General features: G+C 61.3%; 3 protein-coding genes and 2 non-coding genes across 5 annotated transcripts in view; 3 read left to right on the plus strand and 2 right to left on the minus strand.

Moving 5' to 3' along the window:
- The window catches only part of CACNB1 (calcium voltage-gated channel auxiliary subunit beta 1), a gene marked incomplete at its 5' end in the record, with an annotated part of 8116 nt that extends 7821 nt beyond the window's left edge, over positions 1 to 295 (plus strand). The window contains one exon of the mRNA XM_027909120.1: positions 265 to 295. Within this exon, the coding sequence (XP_027764921.1) occupies positions 265 to 295 (31 nt within the window). The remainder of the gene's footprint in view (positions 1 to 264) is intronic.
- Positions 296 to 324: 29 nt separating this feature from the next.
- LOC114071316 (dickkopf-related protein 3-like) lies at positions 325 to 2061 on the minus strand. Its single transcript, XM_027909126.1, has 4 exons — positions 1909 to 2061; positions 923 to 1100; positions 561 to 756; positions 325 to 411 (listed from the first exon to the last, which is right to left on the minus strand). Exons 1-4 carry the CDS (start codon positions 2059 to 2061, stop codon positions 357 to 359), a joined length of 582 nt encoding a protein of 193 aa, XP_027764927.1. The 3' UTR covers positions 325 to 356.
- TRNAI-UAU lies at positions 1298 to 1387 on the minus strand. Its single transcript is given in 2 exon segments — positions 1298 to 1333; positions 1350 to 1387. It is a non-coding gene; the product is annotated as a tRNA-Ile (tRNA).
- Positions 2062 to 4049: 1988 nt separating the features above from the next.
- TRNAC-GCA lies at positions 4050 to 4121 on the plus strand. Its single transcript has one exon. It is a non-coding gene; the product is annotated as a tRNA-Cys (tRNA).
- A 1150-nt stretch (positions 4122 to 5271) lies between these two features.
- On the plus strand, positions 5272 to 19573 carry PLXDC1 (plexin domain containing 1). The gene is made up of 14 exons (XM_027909127.1): positions 5272 to 5368; positions 6784 to 6911; positions 8596 to 8739; positions 9010 to 9079; positions 9367 to 9489; positions 9761 to 9879; positions 10118 to 10217; positions 10961 to 11056; positions 12386 to 12467; positions 14532 to 14589; positions 15796 to 15931; positions 17626 to 17661; positions 18344 to 18498; positions 19379 to 19573. The coding sequence occupies exons 1-14, from the start codon at positions 5314 to 5316 to the stop codon at positions 19496 to 19498; spliced, it is 1422 nt and encodes a 473-aa protein (XP_027764928.1). The 5' UTR covers positions 5272 to 5313; the 3' UTR covers positions 19499 to 19573.
- Positions 19574 to 21451: the final 1878 nt, after the last annotated feature.

Below are 21451 nucleotides of genomic sequence, written 5' to 3' on the forward strand. Positions count from 1 at the left end.
CACGGCTGAGCCTGGTGGGGGGTCTGGGGGGCGTGGGGGGTCACACACACACGGGGGGGCTGCAACCACCGGGGCTCAGCTCAGCTCTGCAGAGACCCCCTGGCTGGGCCTTGGGGGTGCCCAGGGAGGGGACTGGGATGGAGCTGGGACTGGGATGGAGCTGGGACTGGGATGGAGCTGGGACCTGCCCGGCTCCGGGGAAGGGGCCCAGACCTGATGTGGGTGGGGGTCGGGGGGCTCTGGCCCCTCCTCTGTCGGGCTCAGCGCGGCGCTGGGCCGGGTTTATCGGCACTAGGCCGGGTCTGGACATGCCACGGACACGGACTATTTACAGGGAATAAATATGGAGCTGGAGCTCAGGGCTGCCGGCACCTCCACTCGCTCTTCTCCAGCTGGTACTGGAATGCCTTCCTGGGGAGAGGACACGGGGTGTCAGTGGGAACAGGGACATCAGTGGGAGCAGGGACATCAGTGCCACCCCAATCCCTGCCCCACTCCCACCCCCAAACCCCAGGGCACACCCAGCTGTCCCCCACTCCCCATCCCCACCCCGTACTCACTCTCTCCCGGGTGGGCTGGGCCTGCAGACCAGGCCGGCCTGGCAGGGGCACACCTGGTTGATGCTGAAGGCGAGACCCCCGGGGGGCACGTGGCAGCTCTGGGCCAGTGCCAGGCGCCGCTGGCACACGAGCTCCCCGTGCTGCCGGGCACAGCAGCTGCCCGCCCCGCAGTCCTCGTCCCGCTGGCACCGGGCTCCTGGCAGGGCAGAAAACCGCGTTAGGAGAGGGGGACCCCAACCCTGACCCCAAGTTTGGGGCTCCCCATCACCCCTCGGTGCAGCACCACCCCATCAGCACCTCGCAAAGGTGACACCGGGGGGGTTGTCCCCTTGTGTCCCCCCCACCCCAGAGCCCCCACTCACCCTCCTGCCCGTGGGGCACGGGCTGCTGGCACTTGCCGAACATGCAGAGGAGGCCGTGGGCGCAGTGGGGGTCGCGGCGGCAGAATTGCCCCTCGGGGCGGGTGGGCAGGCACAGCCCGAAGTGCTCGTCACAGAAGTGGCCCTGGGCACAGGGGGCGGCCGGGCTGCAGGGGGTCACCTGCAGGAGGGTGGTGGGGGGAATATGGCACATCAGGGACGGCCAGACCCCATCTCCCAGCCCTTTCCTGGCCCTTATCCCTCACCCCATCCCTGAGCCGTTTCCCGCAGTGACTCCAAGGTGTGATATGATTTTTTTTTTTTTTTTTTTTTTAAATGGGAAAAGAAAACGTGGGCGGCGCGGGGCCCTAAAAGTGCTGCTCCAGGTGAGGCTCGAACTCACAACCTCGGCATCGCTCGCGTACCGCCCTATAAGTACCGCGCGCTGACCGATTGCGCCACTGGAGCGCCCGGCGCCGCCCGCGCGCCCCGCGCCCCCTGCTGGCCCCGCCCCCCGGGGCAAAGAGACCCCCCGGACCCCCCCACGGGGCAAAGCGACCCCCCCCCGGACCCCCCCACGGAAGCACCATGTGGGGTCACTGCCACGCCGGGTGAGCGTTCTGTGCCCACCCCGCCTTCCAACCCATCCCCCGCCCCTGGGGGGCTGCAAATTCTGCACCCATCCCTGTGCCCGCCCCTGGGTCTAAACCCACCTTTCACCGCTGCGCCCACCCTCTGTGCCCACTCTGGGTTTTAATGCACCTCCCACCCCTGTGCCCACTCTGGCTGCAAATTCCGTGCCCAGCCTGCTCCAAACCTCCCTCTCAGCTCTGCTGCCACCCCACCTCCCACCCCTATGCCCACTCTGTCCATCCCCCCTCTCAGCCCTGCTGCCACCCCACCTCCCACCCCTATGCCCACTCTGTCCATCTCCCACCCTGCTGTAGCTGCACTCCCTCCAGGACCCCCGGGGGTCCCTCATCCCTCACCTCCTCCATGTCGCTCCCTGGGCCGGGGTTTCTGCCCAGGGCGGCCGCATCCGGGGGGTGCTGAGGCAGGGAGAACATCCATGCCCAGAGGTGCCCGGCGGCGGGGGGCAGGAGCCAGGCGACGAGGCAGAGGATGGCCGGGGATGTCACCATGGTGCTGGTGCTGGTGCTGGTGCTGGCGGCGGCGGCTCGGCCGGGGCCAGGGGTTTATGTAGCCCCGGGCTATCTCGGCCCCCGCTGCTAAAACTGTTTGCCCACCTAATGGGGTGGGAGGAGGCAATCAGGGGTTAAGGGATTTACATAATTGCCAGCCTTCCCCTCGGGGGGTGGCATCAGCCCCAGGGCAAACAGCCCCCCCGGAGCAGTCTGGCTCCGGCGCCAGCCGTGGGTGCAGCCGGGGATGCCCCCACAGCTCAGGAGCGTGGTATGTGCAGTTTGGGGTGCCCTGTGTGCCCCCACAGCCCAGGGGGGTGGTATGTGCAGTTTGGGGTGCCCTGTGTGCCCCCACAGCTCAGGAGCGTGGTATGTGCAGTTTGGGGTGCCCTGTGTGCCCCCACAGCCCAGGGGGGTGGTATGTGCAGTTTGGGGTGCCCTGTGTGCCCCCACAGCCCAGGGGGGTGGTATGTGCAGTTTGGGGTGCCCTGTGTGCCCCTATAGCTCAGGGGGGCGGTGGGTGCAGCCTGGGGTGCCCTTTCCAGCCCCCCATGTCTTGGGGTCCTCCCCCGTGCCCCTCCGATCCCCCCCACAGCTTCGAGGGGGTGGTGGGTGCAGCCTGAGGTCCCCACCAGCCCCTCAGATCCCCCCATAACTCAGGGTGACCGTGGGTGTAGTCTGGGGTGCCCTCTGTCCCCCCACAGCTCAGGGGGGTGGTATGGACAGTTTGGAGTTCCCTGTGTCCCCCCCAGCCCCTCGGGTACCCCCACAGTTCCCTGGTTTGTCCCCCCACCCTTTCCCGGGGTATTGGGACACGGGACAGTGGGGGACAAAGGCTGGGATCCCCGGGACGGACAGCGGCGGGCACAGAGCTGGCATCTGACCCGTGTTTGTGTGTCCCCCGTGTCCCCCCCCTCCCGGTGCATCCCCATCCTCCATCCCGCCCCATCCCGGGGTGACGGGATTCGCACCTTCCCTAACGCTCCTGCAAATGGGGTGTTTGCCCACCCCGCCCTTATCTCCCGGGCCGGCGCTGGGACACGGCCCCCCTCCAGCGCATCCCCCAGACGGTGTCACCTCCGTGTCCCCAAACACGCGGGGGGGCTCAGCCGGGCCCTCCAATACACTTTGGGCCCGTCCACTCCGGGGGATCCCCAGTTCCCAGGGGCACGGGGGACAGGATAGAACCGGGGGGTGGCTGGGAGTGGGGTGCACTGGGGTCTCCGGGGACGTGGGGACCCCCCTCCCTTGGGTGTGGTGTGATTCCCGCTGCCTTCGTGCCTCAGTTTCCCCGGCCGTGAAAAGGGGGATGGCGAGGCCGGGGGGTGACCCAGGGACACGGGGCTCGCACTGGGGTGACCCCAAACCTTTCTCCCGGTGTCCCAGGACGAGCCAGTGCCCGGGACGGGCCACCAGGATCCGCCTCACCCCCCCCCCTCCCTCGCCCCGCGTGTTTGCCCAGCGGCTTTGGGAGCAAATATTGACCCCGCTGCCGGGCACAATCACGGTCGCTGTCCCCATCCGTCCCCCGCTGGCTCCGGATAATCCCCCCCAGCGCCACGGGGACCCCTCCCGGCGGCTCAGCTCCCCCAAAACCCCCGCCCTGGGCTGTCAGGGGAGAGGAGGGGGGTTCCACTCGACCCCAAAACCCTGCGGGGGGACGCACAGCCCGGACCCGCTGTGCGAACACCGGGGGTCCCTCTCTCTGCAGGGGGAGCTTGGAGGAGCTTGACGGTGCCGTGTCCCCCCCCACGACCACTCGCGATGAGAGTGGGGGTCACACCTTGGGGGGGTGGGCTGGACCCGCTGCCCCCCCCCCGCAGCCTCCTGCTGTGCAGGGACACTGGGGGGGGTGTGGAGTGGGTGAAACGGGGGGACACGAGTGTGTGGGTGCGCTGGGGCTGCGCGTGCACGGGTGGGAGTGTCCACGGGTGGGTGTCCAGCCATAGGAACACTCTTATGGACAGCGGCGCGGAGCGCTCCCCATCGGGGGTATAGCTCAGTGGTAGAGCATTTGACTGCAGATCAAGAGGTCCCCGGTTCAAATCCGGGTGCCCCCTCATTTTCCTCCCCTTCCGCGGGTGTCCCCCCCATTTTTTCATACCCTTTTTACTCGCCCCCCAACCCCCCCGGCAGCGAAGGGAGGGCGCGTCCTGCTCCCCCCGCGTCCCCAGCCCCGGGTGTCCCCGCTGGGGACGGTGCTTTGTGTTGCAGGAGGAGGATCCAGCTTTTGGGGATCTCTCTGCCTCCTCAGTTCCGAGCACCCGCAGGACCCCCAAATTGCCCCCCGCACCCCCCGGATTGTTCCTGGGAGGGGTGTAGGTTTTTTTGGGAGGGGTCAGCAGCGCTCCCCAGGCCCTGGGCACGGACACATCCCTTCTGGGGGAGGCTTGGGGGGCTGCACCCTCCTCCTGCCCCGCTACCCAGGGCTGAGCCGCCCACCCGATACCAGGGGTGAGGGGCTGCGGTGCAGCCGGAGACCCCCAAAACGCTGCCCAAATCTTGGGGTGGCCAGAAGCCACTTTGGCTGAAAGGGAGGGGGCGGGGCTGGAGCTTTGGGGGGCTCCCGGGGCTCTGCGGTGCCAGCGGGACCCCCACCTTGTGCCCCTGACCCTGTGCCCCCCCCCCCCGTGCCCCCCAAGCCCCCAGTATCTGCTGCTCTTGCTCCAAAGGGAAAATCCGGGAGGACCGGGAAGGACACAAACATTCCTGCTGAGGGGATGCGTCTCCCGTGGGTCTGTGGATGGGGAGACTCGGGGCAGGGGGGTGCGAGGGGTGGGGGCGATGAGGCGCTGGACCCCCAAAAAGGGGGGCTGCAATGGTCCTGTGGCTTGGGGGGGCCACGTCCCCCCGCGGGGTCGGTGGGCTCGGCCGAACAACCCCCCCACGGCAGCCCACGGTGCCCGCAGTGGGGACGGGGTGGGGGACCCCGAACCTCGTTTGTACCCCCCATAAAAAGGGGGCTGGGGGGGTGTCAGCACCCGGAGATGTCGCTGCGGGGTGGGGGCCGCCAGCCCAGCCCGGGAGGGGGGGGATATTCCCGAGCCCCCCGGGAGCACTGGGGTCCTGCTGCCGTCTCCATCCCCATCCCATCCCAACCCTTCCCAATCCTATTCCCGCCCCCGGCCCCGCCCCCGGCCCCGCCCGGCTCCTCTCGGGCTCCGCTCGGTGCGCGGCTCCCGGGGGTCCCGGCCCATGGCGGGGCGCTGAGCCCCCCGACCCCCAGCTCAGCCGGGGCCGCCGCCCCCCATCATGCGCTGGGGGGGTCTCCTCCTGCTCCTCCTGCTCCGCGGGGCGCTGGGCGCAGGTAGGGGGGCCCGGGGGGGGCGGCGGGCGAGCTGCGGGGGGGACCCCGGCTCTGGGGGCGCAGGGGGGTCCCGGGTGGGCAGCGCCGTGCACGGCCCCGCCGGGGGCGGCCGGCCGGGGGTCCCGGGGGTCTGTACCCCCCTGCTGCTGTGCTCTGGGGGTATCGTCGTGCCCCCCGAGCACGCAGGTGCGTGTCACCCTGTGCCCCAAAGCCGGCGGCACCCACCCGCGCCGTGGGACCTGTCGCGGGGGTCCCGCCCCCCACCCCGTGTCCCCCCCCCCTGCCCCAGCACCTCCACGGCGAAGATGGGGTGCCCGGACCCCCCTATCTGTACAGGGCAGCCCCCTGGGGCAGATGGGGGGCTGTGGGGTGCCCCCACCCGGGATTCCCCCACTCGTGGCACCCCGTGGCACGGCTGGTGCTGTCCCGGCTGTGGGTGCAGCCACCCGGTGAGATTTTGGGGAGCCTTTTCGTGCGTGTGGGGGTCTCTGCTCCTTGGGGCGCCCCACATCCCCCAGCGGGGGTGAGGTGTGGACCTCCCGGTACCCCCAGGGATGGCGAGGGTGACCCCCAAGCCCAGAGCCCCCCTGTGTTGGAGGGGGGGGGGGCACGTGCAGCTCAGCCCTGCTCCCCCTGCCTCAGTTTCCCCTCCCGGAGCTCTGGGAACGTAATCCAGCCCCGGGAGGGGCCCCGGAGCTCGTTAGGCATCAATTAGCAATTCCCTCCCCAGGGGTGAAGGTGGGAGCCCCCTCCTAGGGGCGAGGGGAGCTGCCCGCACCCCCACTTCCCCCCCGAGGGATTTGCTGTCCCCTGGTTGGGGACAGACGCGTCCCTGCCCGTGGGCGAGCGCGTGCCGTCCCCACCGCCCCCGCCCCGCCGGGCTGCCGGGAATCTCATGATTCTCCGCAGATTTGGTCCCAAATGGCTTTTTTACCCCCCCCCCCCCCCCCCCCCTCCCAACCCCGAGTCATGTTTCCGGCCTCCGCTGCCTCCCCAAGGGCTGGAGAGACGTGTCAGGAGGGGACAAGGGACGCGTTTCTTTTGGGAATGGATGCTCGGGGTGTTCCCCGGCACCCGGAGCCCATCCCAGCCGTGGGGAGGGGGCCGATGGCCTGGGGACACGGGGGACACTGGGGCAGCTTCCCCCTCCCTGGGGTCACACCGGTCACGCTCAGGGGCTGCCATTTGGAGGTGTTCTGCCTGCTCACAGCCCTCCATCCCCGCTCTCCTCCCCTGGCCGGGGTCATCTGTCACCTGTCCCCACCCCAGAGAGACCCTCCATCCTCGCAGCGATGCTGCTCATCGAGGCTGAGACCCCCCAAACTCGTGTCACATGACCAGGAGCGTTGCTGGGGGACAGGGCTGGTCCCGGGGGTGGCAGTGGCACCCCACTGACCCCTCCCTGTGCCCCCCAGGACGCCCCCCCGGGAGCGAAGGGCGACGGAGAGCTCGGGATACGCCCGAGGGGACCCGGATCAGCCAGGACCTGGGCGGGGGCAGCCTGGCCATCGACACCCTGCCAGCCAACGAGACACGGATCGTGGTGAGTGGGGGGTCCCCCCCTCTGCCCCCTGCCCGGATCTGGCCAGTGCCCGACCATGAGGGCTATTCCCGGGCTGGGCAGGGAGCTGGATCCCACATCCCAGGGGATAATTACAGCCCAGTGCCCTGGGATTGCTCCGAGCCCTGCGGCCTCCACAGCCCTGCCAGGCCCCAGGGCTGGAAATCCTGGGATGCTTTGCTTGTGGGTGCCACGTGTGCCACGGGGACGATGCCACCGTCCCCCGATGACCTCATGGGGGCTGTGTGTGTGGGGGGGGTGTCTCTGTCCCTGTGTCACCACTAACGAGTCGAGCAGCAGCAGCGTCACCTCCTGGGACACCTCCCCCGGCCGAGCTGTGCCTAATTACCCGCCCTCAATTAGCTCCCGGTTATTTGTGGCAGGGCCGTGTGTCCCTTGGCAGCCAGGGGAGTTTCCCGAGCTCTGGGGATGGGGGGGATGTGTGGGTGGTTGGGTTTTGGTGGAGGGTGACTTGTCCCAGTGCTTTTGGTGCCCCCGAGGCGCAGCAGGCAGGGCACAAACAGCCCTGGCTGCTTCCACTCTGCTCCAGCTCATCCACCGGGGGATGAAGAAGGGACAGGAACCAGGAAAGTCCCAATGTGGAAGTGCTTAAAAATACCCCAAACCAACCCAAAACCACCGGTGGCCACCAGGGCGTTTTTGGAGATGCCGGGGGAGCCGCAGGGAGGGCGTGACGGTGCCTGTGGTTCCCTGGAGGAAAAGGCAGTGATTTCCTCAGGCTTTGGGATCCGCTCCAGGAGCGGGGCCGTGGGTGAGGTCACAGGTGCATCTCACCCTGTGCCACCTGCAGAAGGTGGGATCCCACCTTGGGAGGTGCCAGTGCTGGGTCTGAAGGGGTTTTCCCCTCCTCTCCTCCCAAAATATTCCGGGTTAGGGGTGCAGAGACCCAGCAGGCCCCGGGGTCAGGGGGGCTGGAGAGGGGGAGATGCTGGGGGTCAGAGGGGGTTTTGGGGGGTCAAGAGGGGGTTTGGGGTCAGAGGGGGCCGAGCAGCAGATGGGGCCGAGCGGCGAGCGGGGCGCTGTGCCAGCTGCTGGCACGGAGCGCTGGAGCAGAGCTTTCCCAAGGAAAATTAAGATGCTTCCCATCCTGCCCCCCACCTCGGTGTGAAGTGGCCTCCCCTGACAGGCGATGGCTCCCAGCTGGGTGTCCGTCAGTCCGTCTGTTCCCGTCGGAGAGGCCACGGCGGGGCTGGTGACACTGCCCTGGTGACACATCCCACGTCCCTCTCCCCCTGCTGTGCCCCCCATCCTCACCCCCATCCCCATCCTCCCTGCCCGCTGGCAGCAGCGTCTCGGCCGCTCTCCCCGAGCTGCTCGTTTCCAAGGTTAATCATTTCCTCTGGGCTTGTTTTGCTTCGCTCGCAGTGGTCACTTCAGCTGCAGCTCCCAGCCCCTGGCTCTGGAGCGGGATACTTTCTTCTTCCCGGGAATGTTGCCTGTGCTGAGCCCTCTCGTGAGTCACCCCTGGCTCTGGCCAGCCCTGTGTCCCTGTGGGATTCCCTGCGCCTTCTCCAGCTGCTTCAGCATCCCCCCCCGGGGCTTTTCCAGGATGGATTTAACCTCTGCTTTGTGCCCAGACCACACCCCAGCCGCTCAGGGGCTCACATGCCCATGGAGTGAGCCGGGTGACCCCCTGTCCCTGCAGGAGGACAACCACAGCTATTACGTGTCGCGGGTGTTCGGCCCCGGCGAGGCCCAGAGGAAGGGGCTGTGGGTGGACATGGCAGCCGCCAACGGGAGCCAAGCCAAGATCCACGGGATCCTCTCCAACACTCACCGCCAGGCCTCGGTGAGCGGCCCCCTGCCCCCTCTCCCAGCTCGCTGTGGCAGCAGAACCCCTTCCATGTCCCCCCTGGCAGCCCACCCGGGACGGGGGAAGTGTTTGGGTGCCCCTCGCCCGCTCCGGGGATGAAGGGGATGAGCACCCACGGGACCCCACTCCCGTCCCTCTCCCACCCTTCCAAGCACCATCCAGGGCACAGAGCAGTCCCCCACACACTCCCTGGGGTGTCTTCCCAAGGGCCCAGCGTGGTTCTCACCTCACCTCATCCTCCTGCAGAGGATCATCCTCTCCTTTGACTTCCCCTTCTACGGCCACCTCCTGCGGCAGGTCACGATAGCGACGGGCGGTGAGTCGGGATGGGATGGGATGGGATGGGATACAACCCTTCTGACCTTCTCCCTGCACCCCCAAATCTCCCCCTGCTGCTGCTGCTGCTGCTCAGGGAGTCGGGTGCTGCTGGAGCCTCAGGTCCTCTAGCAGTTTGCGGGGGGGGGGGGGGGTCACACAAGCCTGGAGGAAATCCAGGAGGGGGTGCTGGGGGTTAAAAAGGGGGGTGGATGAAGGAGGGAGGTAGGGAGGGTGCTGGGGGGTGGTGAGGGGGAGTCCGTGCTGCTTCACCCTCTGCCCGCTCAGGTTTCATCTTCGTGGGGGACGTGATCCACCGCATGCTCACGGCCACCCAGTACATCGCCCCCCTCATGGCCAACTTCAACCCCAGCTACTCCCGCAACTCCACCGTGCAGTACCTGGACAACGGTGAGTCCTGCCCTGCACGGCCCCTGCTCCCGCTCCTGCCTCAGCCACGGGGCAAGGCTCGGCTCTCTGAGCCCAAACAGGGACACCTGGGGCTGGTCATCCCCCCCCCGGGGGGGTTTGGGGTGGGTTTGGGGTCAGGGGATCTGCTCCCAGCAGAGCGCTGGAGGTTGGGGGATGAGATGCCTTGGAGGTCCGTGGGTGGAAGAGGGTGGGTCAGGCTGGTGGGATGAGGAGGGAGGAGAGGCCTGACCCGCTCTGGTCACCCCTCCAGGGACAGTTTTTGTGGTGCAGTGGGACAAGGTGTATCTGCAGGGGAAGGAGGACCTGGGCAGCTTCACCTTCCAGGCAGCCCTGCACAGCAGCGGCAGGATCGTCTTTGGCTACAAGGAGGTGAGAGATCCTCCCCCTCCTGGCACCTCCAGCAGGCACCCAGGGGCATCAGCTGCCTCCTCCTGTGGGGGAAGGCAGGGCAAGAGGGTCCCCACGGGGGTCCCTGTGGGTCTGGGAGGGGGTTTGGGGTTGTATCTGTTCGCACACTTGGGATGGGCATTCCTGAGGGCCTCTGCAGCGGCACCAGGAGCTGGGAGGGGGCACTGGGATCCATCCTGTGCCGTCTCCCTGGCTGCAGATCCCGGTGCCAGTCCTGCAGATCAGTGCCACCCAGCACCCCGTCAAGGCCGGGCTCTCCGACGCCTTCATGGTCCTCAACCCCTCTCCCGACGTGCCTGGTGAGTCCATGTCCACATGAGCTGCAGCCCCGGGCTGAGCAACCCAGAAAGGCTCTTCCAGCCTCTCCAGTCACGAGGAGCCCAACCCTGCTTTCCCCTGTTATTCCTGGAGCCATCTGGCCCTGGTTTATGATCCATTTACAGCAGGAACCGTGGCCAGCCTGGGTGGTTCCTTCCCCTCCCGCCCCACAGCTGCTCCTCCACTCCACCCCACGGCCTTCCCAAGCCCTGCCCTGGGCTGTGAGGGGAGAGGAGATGCAAGAACTGGGCATGAAAAAGCCTCCTGAGGTGGAGAAACGAGGGTTGGAGGGGAGAATGCTCGTCCTGCTCGTCCGCTGGGCCCTGAGTGCAGAGCACGAGGCCCTGCTGGGAGGAGAGGTTGGGTTGTCCATGGAAATGGATGCCAGAGGAGCATCTTGGTTGGTGCCACCCTCTGGGAGAAGCCTGAATCCGGGATAAACCCCAGGATGGCCACCAGGATGAAGGGGAAAGAGAGGGAAGGGGGCAGGGCAGGAGGAGGGGTGGGGAAGGGGGAGGTTTGGGGGGAGCCCCGGGAGGTTCCAGCCCGTGAGTCAGTGAGCAACGACGTGTTTGTTTGGAGCAGAGCAGGGCTGGAGCACGTCCATCAGCACGGCCTCTGGTCAGGGAGAGGGGACAGCGAGCCCTGAGCTCCTCCTGGCAAAACAGAGGAGCAGGGCAGGACCTGTTTAGGCCCAGCCTAACCCCAGGGCTCGGTGTTGCAGAGTCCCGACGCCGGACCATCTACGAGTACCACCGCGTGGAGCTGGACACCAGCAGGATCAGCAGCCTGTCGGCTGTGGAGTTCACTCCCCTGCCCAGTGAGTGCAGCCCTGGCCCCTTCCCAGCCAGGATCCCACCCTGGGGTGCTGGGAGGGGGATGCCATGCATGGCCTGGCAGGTGGGAGCCTTGGAGCCGTGCAGGGAGGGGGTTGCTGCCAGCAGGGAGCAGTTTGCCCCTGCCCTGGGGTCCCCCCGGCTGTCGCTGGACCTCTGGTGGATCAACCCCCTCAGAGCCAACCTCAGCCAGCAGAAACCCCTCCTTGGTGTGCTCCCTAGCTGGGAATGCAGCAGAGCTCAGGAGCTGGCGCAGGAATTGCTGATAAAGGAGGGATCAGCAGGAAATCCACCTTCCCTCTGCTCAGCGGTCCCCACCGAGGGCAGCGGTGCCAGCCGGGATGGAGCTGCTCCTGGTGCTCCCCCAGCACCTTTCCCCCCCACCAAGAATCCCTGGCTCTCCTTTCTCACCACCCCTCAGTTCCTCCCTCCCTGCCGCTGCCAGCAGCTCCCATCCCAAAATCCCTCCCCTCTGCTCCGCGAGCTGCAGCTGATCCTGCTGGACCCCGGTTCACGCCGGGTCTGCACACACGAGACATTTCCAACACCCCCACACCGAGCTGAAATGTCTGAGAGCTGCTGTGGAACAGGCCCATTTTTAGTGGCTGGCTCCAAGGACACTCGGGCACGAGGGAGAGCCGTCAGCAGCCGGTAAATGCGGGCTGAGAGTAAATCTGCCATGGAGACACCGAGGGGCTGCACTAAACGCTCTCCCCGGGGTGTTTTATGACAATTTTAACAGCAGGCAGGTTATTGCAGGCAGAACATAAATAACCATTCTGCAATAACTCTGTTTTTTTGTTAGTTGTGTTTTTTTTTTTTTTTTTTTTTCTTTTTTCCTCCTGAAGATTTGCTGGTTTGGTTTTGCCTGGGTTTTTTTTTTCCCCCTGGCAGCTCGTGGAGCTGAGAGCAATGTCAGCCAGGGAGCTGCAGAGAACCACTCTCTGCTTCCTCTTCTGGAAGAGGCCAAGGCCCTCCTGAGCATCTCTGCTGGACAGGGGGACACCAAGTGCTGGTGTTCTTGCAGGACCACGTAGTGTGGACTCAGATTTGGGGGGGGCTTTAGCTGTTTGTGCCGGTCCTGCCTCCCCAGGAACACCCTGTGCACGATGAGAAAGGGCCAAAAGCCTCACAGGGGTTTGAATTCCCAGCTAAACAGAGCGGTGGGAGGTTTGTGGATGGACTGGGAGCCCATCCTGCAGGTCCCTGGCAGGCAGGTTGGGCTGGGAGACTCAGTGGCTCTCAGAGCTGCTCCCCTGTGCCCGCACAGATGTTGCCATCTGCCTGGAACGTCTCTCCTCCCTCTTTCCCAGCCTGTCTCCAGCACCAGAGCTGTGAAACGTGCGTGACCTCGGAGCTGACCTTCAACTGCAGCTGGTGCCACGTCCTGCAGAGGTACCTGGGATGGGTTTCCTTCCCACCCCCTCCCTTCCCAACCTTTCCAGAGCTGGGGGAGGGAGCACAGGGCCAGGGCTGGTGGCTGGGTCAGCAGTGCTGCGGTTTGGGGTGGTTTTTTTTTTTTAGTATTTTCCCTCTTTTTGCCGTGTTTTGGGTCAGCTGGGTGCTGCTCCTGCTCTCACAGTCTCAGGTTACAAGCCACTGCAAGGGGACATTTTGGGGGGTTTTTGGTCCAGGAACAAGCTGAGACCTGGAGCAGGACTCACATTTCTGTCAGGGAGCTTGAACACAGGGAAAACCTGTCCTGACTCGGGCTGGGATCAGACAGAGGTGCAGGGGAGGGGGGCTGGGACAGGCTCCAGGCAGGTCATGGAGCTGGGAATGCTCCTCACCCCCCAGCTGGGAGGGACATACCCTCCTGTTTTGGGGTGACTGGAGCCTCTGGTGCTGCCCCCTGCTCTCCTGCAGCTCCAGCAGCTCCATGCAGAGCACGGGAGCTTAATGAGATTGTGCTGAACTCTTTATTTGGAGCTGGTGGCAGGGGAGGGGACCCAATAACACAGATCCTCACGTGGAAATCCCGCTCTGCCAGGGGAAGGCACAGGCTCCTGCCCCCCTCCCCAGCCCCCTCCTTCCAGCAGGGGACAGGAAAAGATCCCGAGCCATCAGCAAAGCCACCTGTAAATCAGCATCGATTCCCTGCCTGTTGTGAGCCACAGGAATGTCATTTTTCAGTGGCAGTGGTGGCTTCAGAGCAGAGGATGGGATGTTCTCACACCTGCCTTGGTAGCAAAATTGAGCCTGGGGTTCAGTGGCTTCGTCTGGGTCTGGTTTGGGCTGAACCCCAGGGGTCCAAGCGCTTGGTTATTCTGATTGTTCCACATTTATGGTGTTTGAAAATCTGATTTTATCGTATCATGGATTGCTTTGGGTTGGAAGGGGACCTTAAATCTCGTTCAGTCCCACCCCCTGCCACGGGCAGGGACACCTTCCAGTGTCCCAGGTTGCTCCAGCCTGGCCTTGGACACTCCCAGGGCTGGGGCAGCCACAGCTTCTCTGGGGGCAACCTGTGCCAGGGCCTGCCCACCCTCCCAGGGAAGGATCCCTTCCCAATATCCCATCTAACCCTGCCCTCTGGCAGTGCAAGGCTTCAAGCTGCCCTTTTCCATCTGCCCAAATCCCCAGCTGTTGGTGGGGTTGGCTCTTGCCCCTCCTGCCCCGGTGATTCTGTCCCTCCCGTCGCGGCTCAGCCCGAGGAGAGTTCGGGTTTCAAACAGGAACCACAGGTGGGAAAAAAAACTGGCAAGCTGGAGCAAACAGACTCAGAAAGCCTTTGCTGGCTTTCAACCAGCTTGGTCTTGCAAAGCCAAGCTGATCTGCCCCAAGGGAGCTCCAGGGCTGGAGCTGCATCCCGGCTCCAGCTTTGTGGGTCCATCCCAGGAGTCCTCCCCTCTCTCTCTCCTTGGGCAGTGCAATCTGTATTTTCACCTCTCCTGAGCCCACAGTTGTGACAGGGACTGTACTTGAAGCAAAGGGCCTGAAGTTTTCCGTGGTTTCTCCTCCTTTCCTGGTTGGCCCTTGGGTGAATTTGTGTGACCTGAACCCCCCCTGGTTCAGATTTTGCTCCCTCCCTCCCCCCACACCCCTCCCCGAGACTTTCCAAAGGTCAGGGAGCTGTTCCATTCCCTGTTCCTGCAGGGATTTCTCTCGCTGCTGTCTGCCTGATGTCATTTATAATTTCTTTAGTGTGTTTTTCCTGTGCAGATGTTGCTGGAAAAAACACCCAGCAAGCCTCGTGGAGCTCATGGCCTTGCCCTGGCACAGAGTCCAGGGAGTGGAAACTCAAACTCAGGCCATATATTTTCCCTATTTTCTGCCTCTCCTTTTCCCCTGGAAGAGTGGTGTTGACCCTTCTCCTCCTCTGGGAAGGGGAATATTTAGGTTCTTCCAGCACAGCTGTGCTGGAACCCCCCCCGTCTTTTGGGTGTCACCTTGGATATCACGAGCTGTGATTTCTAAGAGCATTTCCTGCCACTTTTGACCCCACTTTTAACCCCACAGGTGCTCCAGCGGCTTTGACCGGTACCGTGAGGAGTGGCTGTCCTATGGCTGTGGCCAGGTGAGCCCGGGGGGATCCCTGCTCAGCTCCTGAGCTGGGAATGCTGCTGCTCTCCAGGGGAATCCATGGCCATGGCCCAGCTCAAAGAGTGAATGCTCAGCTCTGCCTGACCCGTGGTGTTTGGAGTCAGACTGAGTATCCCTTTAGAAATCCCTTTATTCCCTTCAGATATCCCTTTATTCCCTTCAGATATCCCTTTATTCCCTTCAGATATCCTTTCAGATATCCCTTTGTTCCCTTTGGATACACCTGTAGATATTAATTTATTCCACTTAAATATCCCCTTATTCCCTTTAGGAAGCCCTTTAGATGTCACTTTATTCCCTTTAGATATCCCTTTATATCCCTTTATCCCCTTTTGGTGTTCTTTTATTCCTTTTGGGTATCCCTTTATATCCCTTTATTCCCTTAGGATAATATCCCTTTATTCCCTGAGGATAATATCCCTTTATTCCCTGAGGATAATGTCCCTTTATTCCCTTAGGATAATATCCCTTTTTTCCCTTTATTTACCCCTTTCCCATTACAGCAGGACCACTGACCCCCTTAACAGAGGATGCCTGGATTGGGAGAGTTAAAGGATGTTCCATCCAGTCCAGGGTTTTCCTTGCTGGTGCCTTTTCTGGGTGCTGAAAGTCACCAAACGGTGCAGTTGGAGCATTCTGGGGTGTTTTTCCTCCTCCTCCTCCTCCCAGAGCATGACTCTTACTCACTCCCAAGCAGGAAGGAGCGAGCCCTGTTTTCGTCCTTGTGAGCACAATTATCTCCTCCTTGGATGAACTCCTTCCTTTGTCTCACACAGATCAGCTGGAGAGAAACATCTGGTTCTGTTTTGGGCTATTTTTTTTTTTCTTTTTTTTCCTTTTGGTGTGGTGTTGGTTTGATTATTTTATTTTATTTTTTTTTCCTCCCCCTCTGCTGAAAACTCAGTTTTGTTCCCCGTTACCCAGAGGGTCGAGTGAGGGAAACGGAGGTCACCGGACCTATGTGAGGTCACCCAGTGATGCACAAAGTTCCCTGCCAGGTCCTTGTCCTTTGTTCCTGCCTAAGCACTTCCCAAACTTTTCCTCCTCTTCCCCAACCTCTTCTGGACCTGTTTTCCCCTGCAGCGTTGGAGCCTCAGCAGCTTTGGAAGCACAGCCCTCCCCTGGCATTGCTGCTGGAGGAAAACTGGGCGAAACCAGCTCTTCTCCCTTCTCCTTGCAGTCAGATGAGAAGACCTGTGAGGATCTGGCAGAGGGCAGCCACTACTCAGCCCCTCCTGACAGCTCTTTGTCCCCTCAGACCGAGGGTGTCACCCCCTCCACGTCCTCGCTCTTCATCGACAGCCTCACCACCGAAGGTAGGGGGGACATCCCGTGCCTGGGGATTATCCCTGGGAAAGGTCCTGCACTCCAGGCCCTCACAAAGCCAGTTCCTGTCCAAAGGAATCCGAGGACAACGTGGGTTTTGAAGGAGAATCGTTGGGTTGGAAGGGACCTTAAGAATCTCCTCCAGTCCCACCCCCTGCCATGGTTCCAGTAGACCAGGTTGCTCCAAGCCCTGCCTTGGGCAGGGGTGAGGACAGAGGGGGATGGAAAAGGGAAGGAAGGGCAGCCAAGAGGTGAGGCCTGGGGGGTTTGTGGCACAGGGAGGGCTGAAATCCTCCAGTGGGAAGAGCTCTGGAGTCATTCCATCTTTTTTACCCATTTGTGAAGGTCAACAGCAGCTAATCCGTGGTGGGCAGAACCCACAGCCTCCTCCAGGGGTTAATCCTGCAGAGTGGGGCTCAGGCTTTTCCTGGGCTTGGTTTAGCTGGAGGCTCAGGGGCTGCCAGGACTCTCAGCCTGGAATTAATCCAGGTGATTGCCCTCTCCCCTTGGGAATGCTGCTCGTTCCAGCCTCGGAAAGCTCCACATAAAGCCCTGGAGTTTCCCTGGAGACCCCCCTGCTCTAATCCCATTAACACGGGGCTGGCTCCTGGATCCTCCCGGCAGGTATCACTCCAATTTCCCTGCTTAATAGTCCCTAACGCCGGCTGCTAATTAGGATAAAGAGAAGGGAACATTGGTAATTGTCCTTCAGCCACGGGTGGGGGAATGGAGCTGCCAGGGCTGACTTTGGAAGGAGCAATTAAAGGGAGGGGCGGGGGGTGGAACTCCACCAGGGAGAGCGTTTTCCAGCTCATCGCCGGTTCTTGGGGAAAAAAAACCCAAAAAACAAAAAACAAAAAGCAAGAGGCTTTTCTGTGTGACACAGCCGAGCGTGAAGTTAATTTGGGATCCTGGAAGGGAACAAACAGGGAAGAGAGCTGGGGCTGAGGAGACAGCAAAGGAACCAGCAAGAGTGGGGGGGACCCAGCCCTCGGTGTCCTCCCTGGATCGGTGTCCTCCCTGGATCTACCTCCTCCCCAACCAACCCAAATCCCTGGATCTGTGTCCTCCCCAACCAGCCCTGTTCCTTGGATCCACATCCTCCCCAGCCAGCCCAAATCCCTGGATCTGCTCCTGGAGATGCTGGTGGACGTGTCTGACTCACCGGCCGTGTGTCAGCGCTGCCTCCGGCGCACGTGGAAGCCAAGCAGTGGGAATTCTGGAGCAGGATTTCACCCTGGTGAGGGTGGGGGTGTGGGGGACCATCAGGAGACAAAGAAAACCTTGCACCAAATATCCTGGTCCTTCCAGGGTGAGGCCAAGAATGGAAGCGGATTTTGGGGCCCCGTGGAAAACCCCTCCGGTGTAACATCCCCCTGATTTATTTGGGATGTGGCCTGAACACGGACACCCACATCCAGCATCCACTTATGGTTCCAACCTTGCACTCTGAGCATGCTGAGTGACCCCAGATATTTGTGCTCCAGGTGCCACCTCGGTGAAGGAAAATGATCCACATCCCACCCGCTCTCACTGTTGTTTTCTGTGTTCCTCCCTCTTCCACGAACAGGGATTTAAAACGATCCAGAGATCCCATCCCAGGGGGATGGAAGCAGGTGGGAAACATGCAGGGGAGAAAGCTCCTAATTTTCTTTTTTTTTAATGCCCTGTTTTCTCCTTTCAGACGACACGAAGCTCAATCAGTTCGCAGGAGCAGAGGGTAAGCCCTTCCCCTCCTCCCTGCCTGCTCCAGGGGAACGCAGCTTTCCCTGGATGCCAGTGGTCAGCAGGGGGGGCAGGTGAACCCGAGAGCAGAGGGATTGTCATCAAGATAACATTCCCGTGGTCCTCACCCTGGTTAATGCAATTCCAGACAGTGAAAAGTGAGAGTCTGCGATGATCTGGTTTTACCCTGGTGCTGTTTGTCCACTTCTCAGACAGGGAGTTTTCTCCTTCCACGTAATTCCCTCTATTTGCCATATTTTCTCAGACACAAAGTCCTTTTCCCTTCGAATTTCCCCAGCAGGGCCAAAGGGCAGCCTAAAATCCAAATATAAAGTGTCCTCCCTGTTCCCTGAATCCGTGGCCAGCCCCGCTCTGTCCACCAGGGAAGTGAACTGCTGCCATAGCGCTCTTCCCAATTCCAGAGGCTGGGAAGGATCCAAGCCCTGCTCCCTGATGTCAGGCCCTGTGTGTGCTTTTTCTCTGGGAGGAGCTCAGGGAAGTCCAACTGGCTGAACTGGGCTCAGGATCGGGCCCCGGAGCCTTTGGAATCCACGTTATTCCCAGTTTGCTCCCAAATGCCCGGTGATGTCCCAGGGTGCCACATCCCCCCCCTGCAGCTCTGTGCAGTTGCTGAGGGGTCAGCACCGCTCCAGACCCAGCTGGATCCTGTTTTCCAGGCATGGGGAGCAGCCTCCCTTCCAAGACAGCCCCGATTCCCACCGGCACCATCGTGGGGATCGTCCTGGCCGTGCTGCTCGTGGCCGGCATCATCCTGGCTGGGATCTACATCAGCAGTCACCCCACCTCCAACGCCGCCCTCTTCTTCATCGAGGTGAGTGCAGAACCTCAGCCCTGCAGGCTTTTCCCTCCCTCTGCCATCGCCAGCAATCCCAGCCTTCCAGAGGGGAGCAGGGAGCGACGACACCTTGGGAGGGTTCACATCCGAGTTCCTTTCCGTGCTCCTCCGGTCACGGCTGATCTCCCAACCTCCTGCTGATGCTGTTCCAGCTCAGCCTCCCTCCTTCCCACCCGGTTTTATTTCGCTCCCTGTCACACACTGCCTGTTTTCCCCCATGGAATGTCAGGCCCTTCCACCTGCTCCGTGAGCAGCCGACGCTCAGCCTGGCCCGGGGGCTCCTCCGAATTGCCCGGCTGGGTTTTTGTTGCCTAAAAATTGTCAGCCTTCCCTGCTGGGTGCCATCAGCTGCTGGGGGAGGTGGGGTTGGGGGGTGTGGGAATGCTGTGAAGGCAGGAATTTAATTCTGGGGGTGATGGGGGGTCCAACAATCCCCATCTGCTGCCGGAGCCAGAGCCGGTGCCGAGGCAGCCGGGAGTGGGCTGGAGCCTGGCACGGGAGCTGCTGCCAAGGGATGAGCAACACTCAGCCCTCAGCCTCCCCTTATCCCTTTTTCCTGGAGCTCTTCTCCTCCATCTGTCCTGTGTGCAGGGGAGAGGCTGCAGAGGATCAATCTGCGTGGCCCCTTCCATTCCCTCCCCACTCCCCATTTTAGTGGCTCCGCTCGGTGACTTCAGTGCGTCCCCACGAACCCTTTTTAAAGCCCGAATCAACCCTTTAAATCTTATTTTTTTAAACAAAAGCTCAACCTCTCCCCAGGAGGACGTTGTTGGTGTTCCCAGGGCCCGGTTGTTCCCAGGATGGGGTGTGCAGGGCTCTGTCCCAGCTCCTGACGTGCCCTCCTTTCTGTCCCCAGCGGAGGCCGCACCGCTGGCCTGCCATGAAATTCCGGAATCACACCCACCACGCCACCTACGCCGAGGTGGAAGCAGCCAGCCAGGAAAAGGAGGGATTTGTGGAAGCAGAGCAGTGCTGAGCGCCCCCCCCCCCGCCCTCCATCTCCAGCCCCAGCCTTGCATCCCGGACCTCCCGTCGTCCCACGTGTCGGAACCTCCCGCCTTCCTCCCGCAAAGTCTGACTCGGAGAAGAATCAGCAAGGAGAGGGGGAAAAAAAAAAAACAAAAAAACACAAAAGACCCAAAATGGAGAGTTTTTTCAAGGAATGGGGCAGGGAAGGAGGAGGCTGGATGTGCCTGGATCCTCCTGGATCCTCCTGGATCCTCCTGGATCCACCCTGCCTCCAGCCTGGGTGGTGGTGGTGGGGGTTTTTTTACCTTGGTGAGGGTTTTGGTTGTTTGGGTTTTTTCCCCCCTCTTCCCTCCTTCACCAGAGCCTGAACAGCAGCAGAAACGGGGGGAAAAACCTTGTTACGGGGGTGGCTCGAGTGGCAGGTTCTTGAGGAGCAAAAGAGAAGCTTTTTGGGGCGGCTCTGGAATGCTCAGGAACGTCGTGTTGGTGCCTCTTCCCTCTCCTGGAGTGGTTGGGAAGAGGGATCAGATGTGGTGGTGGCCCAGGAGGGGACAGGTTGGCTCTCCAGGGCTCCTCTCCCATCCCCTCACCCCCAGCTCTGGCCCTTTCCCCCCTTTGCCTTCTTTAATTGACCTTTAATTTTGTCTTCACGGCTCAGAAGCCTCAAGTCCTGGTTCTTCTCCACCACCTTGGATCCAACTCTCCCTTCAGAGCACCACCTTCCACCCCCTCCTCTGGAGAAAAGGGCACCCTGATCTATTTTAAGGACAAAACCCTGCAGAGGATTCACCTCCAGGATTTTCGTGAGCCAATGGCTTTGATGGTGCTTTTTGACCTCTAATTAGTTTGCTAAATTACTCATTATGACCTTTCCCCTAAAGGAGACAGAGAGCAGGGGGGGGAAATATCTGAAATTCCTTCAAAAGACATCCTCACGGCCGCTGATCCAGTGGGAACAGAGTGGGAAAATCCAAGCTCACCCACGGGCAGATAAATGAGGAATGCCCAGACACCCCAGAAGATCAGAAAATCACCTTGCTGACATCATAGCTTTGAGTCAGTGGCATTTTTTCCCTCAGATTTCCCTGATTTTTGTCTTGTTCCACCGCAGTTCAGGCTGAGGGAAAATTTTGTTTCCCCCCACCAGCCCAAGAAGGTGTTGGTTGAGGGGGCTTCTCCCAACCCCCCATTTTATTTTAATTTTCTCCAGTTCCTCAGCTCTTTATCCTGATAATCCTGTTTGGTGCATATTTGATCCACTGGCTGCTTCAGCTGTCACTGGGGGTGTCACTGCCAAAGGCAGGGGATGTCTAATTGATGTTTTCCTTCTCATCTGCTGCATTTCCAGGACCGTTGCAGATAAAAATACGGATTCTTGGTGCCATTTAGACCCCAGATTAGACTTTTCCTGGACCCTCATCTGTAGTTTTTACCCCAAATCTGATCTCCTTTCAAAAGGAACTTTCTCTGGATTTCACTCTTTTACATTTTAACTGTTAAATCAAACAGTTTTAGGCCTTGGTTTTGCTGTTTTTTCCGAACATGAATGCGTGGTAACAGCAAGATTTTGGTTCTTCCTCTTCCCCTGCAACCCCTAGAAGTGCTGGGAAGGATCCAAGAATCCTGAAATGCTGCGAATTTAAAGCAAAACAGACTTTGTCAGTAGTGAGCATCCGTATAAATGACTGCAGAAAGGATCTTGGGAGGATTCAGGAGAAAATACAGAGATTAAGGAAGGATCCAGGTGGAAAACAACACCATCCAAGTGCCCTAACCCAGGAATGGCTGAAGTGGGATCTGTGAAACACCTGAACTTCAGGGAGATGCCAAGTTCTGAGTGCCTGGGGTGAAAAAGGCTCCTGATTTTTAAATTATTTTAATTTTTTCCCTGTAAGGAAAGCACCAAACCCAACCAGGCTCTTCCATAGCCGTGCTCCAGATGTTTGGTTTTTCCTTCTCC

The sequence above is a fragment of the Empidonax traillii genome, unplaced genomic scaffold, assembly GCF_003031625.1.
Source record: "Empidonax traillii isolate 1590-97213 ecotype Southwest subspecies unplaced genomic scaffold, ASM303162v1 scaffold1948:size84035, whole genome shotgun sequence".
In the NCBI taxonomy this organism is placed as follows: Eukaryota; Metazoa; Chordata; class Aves; order Passeriformes; family Tyrannidae; genus Empidonax; species Empidonax traillii.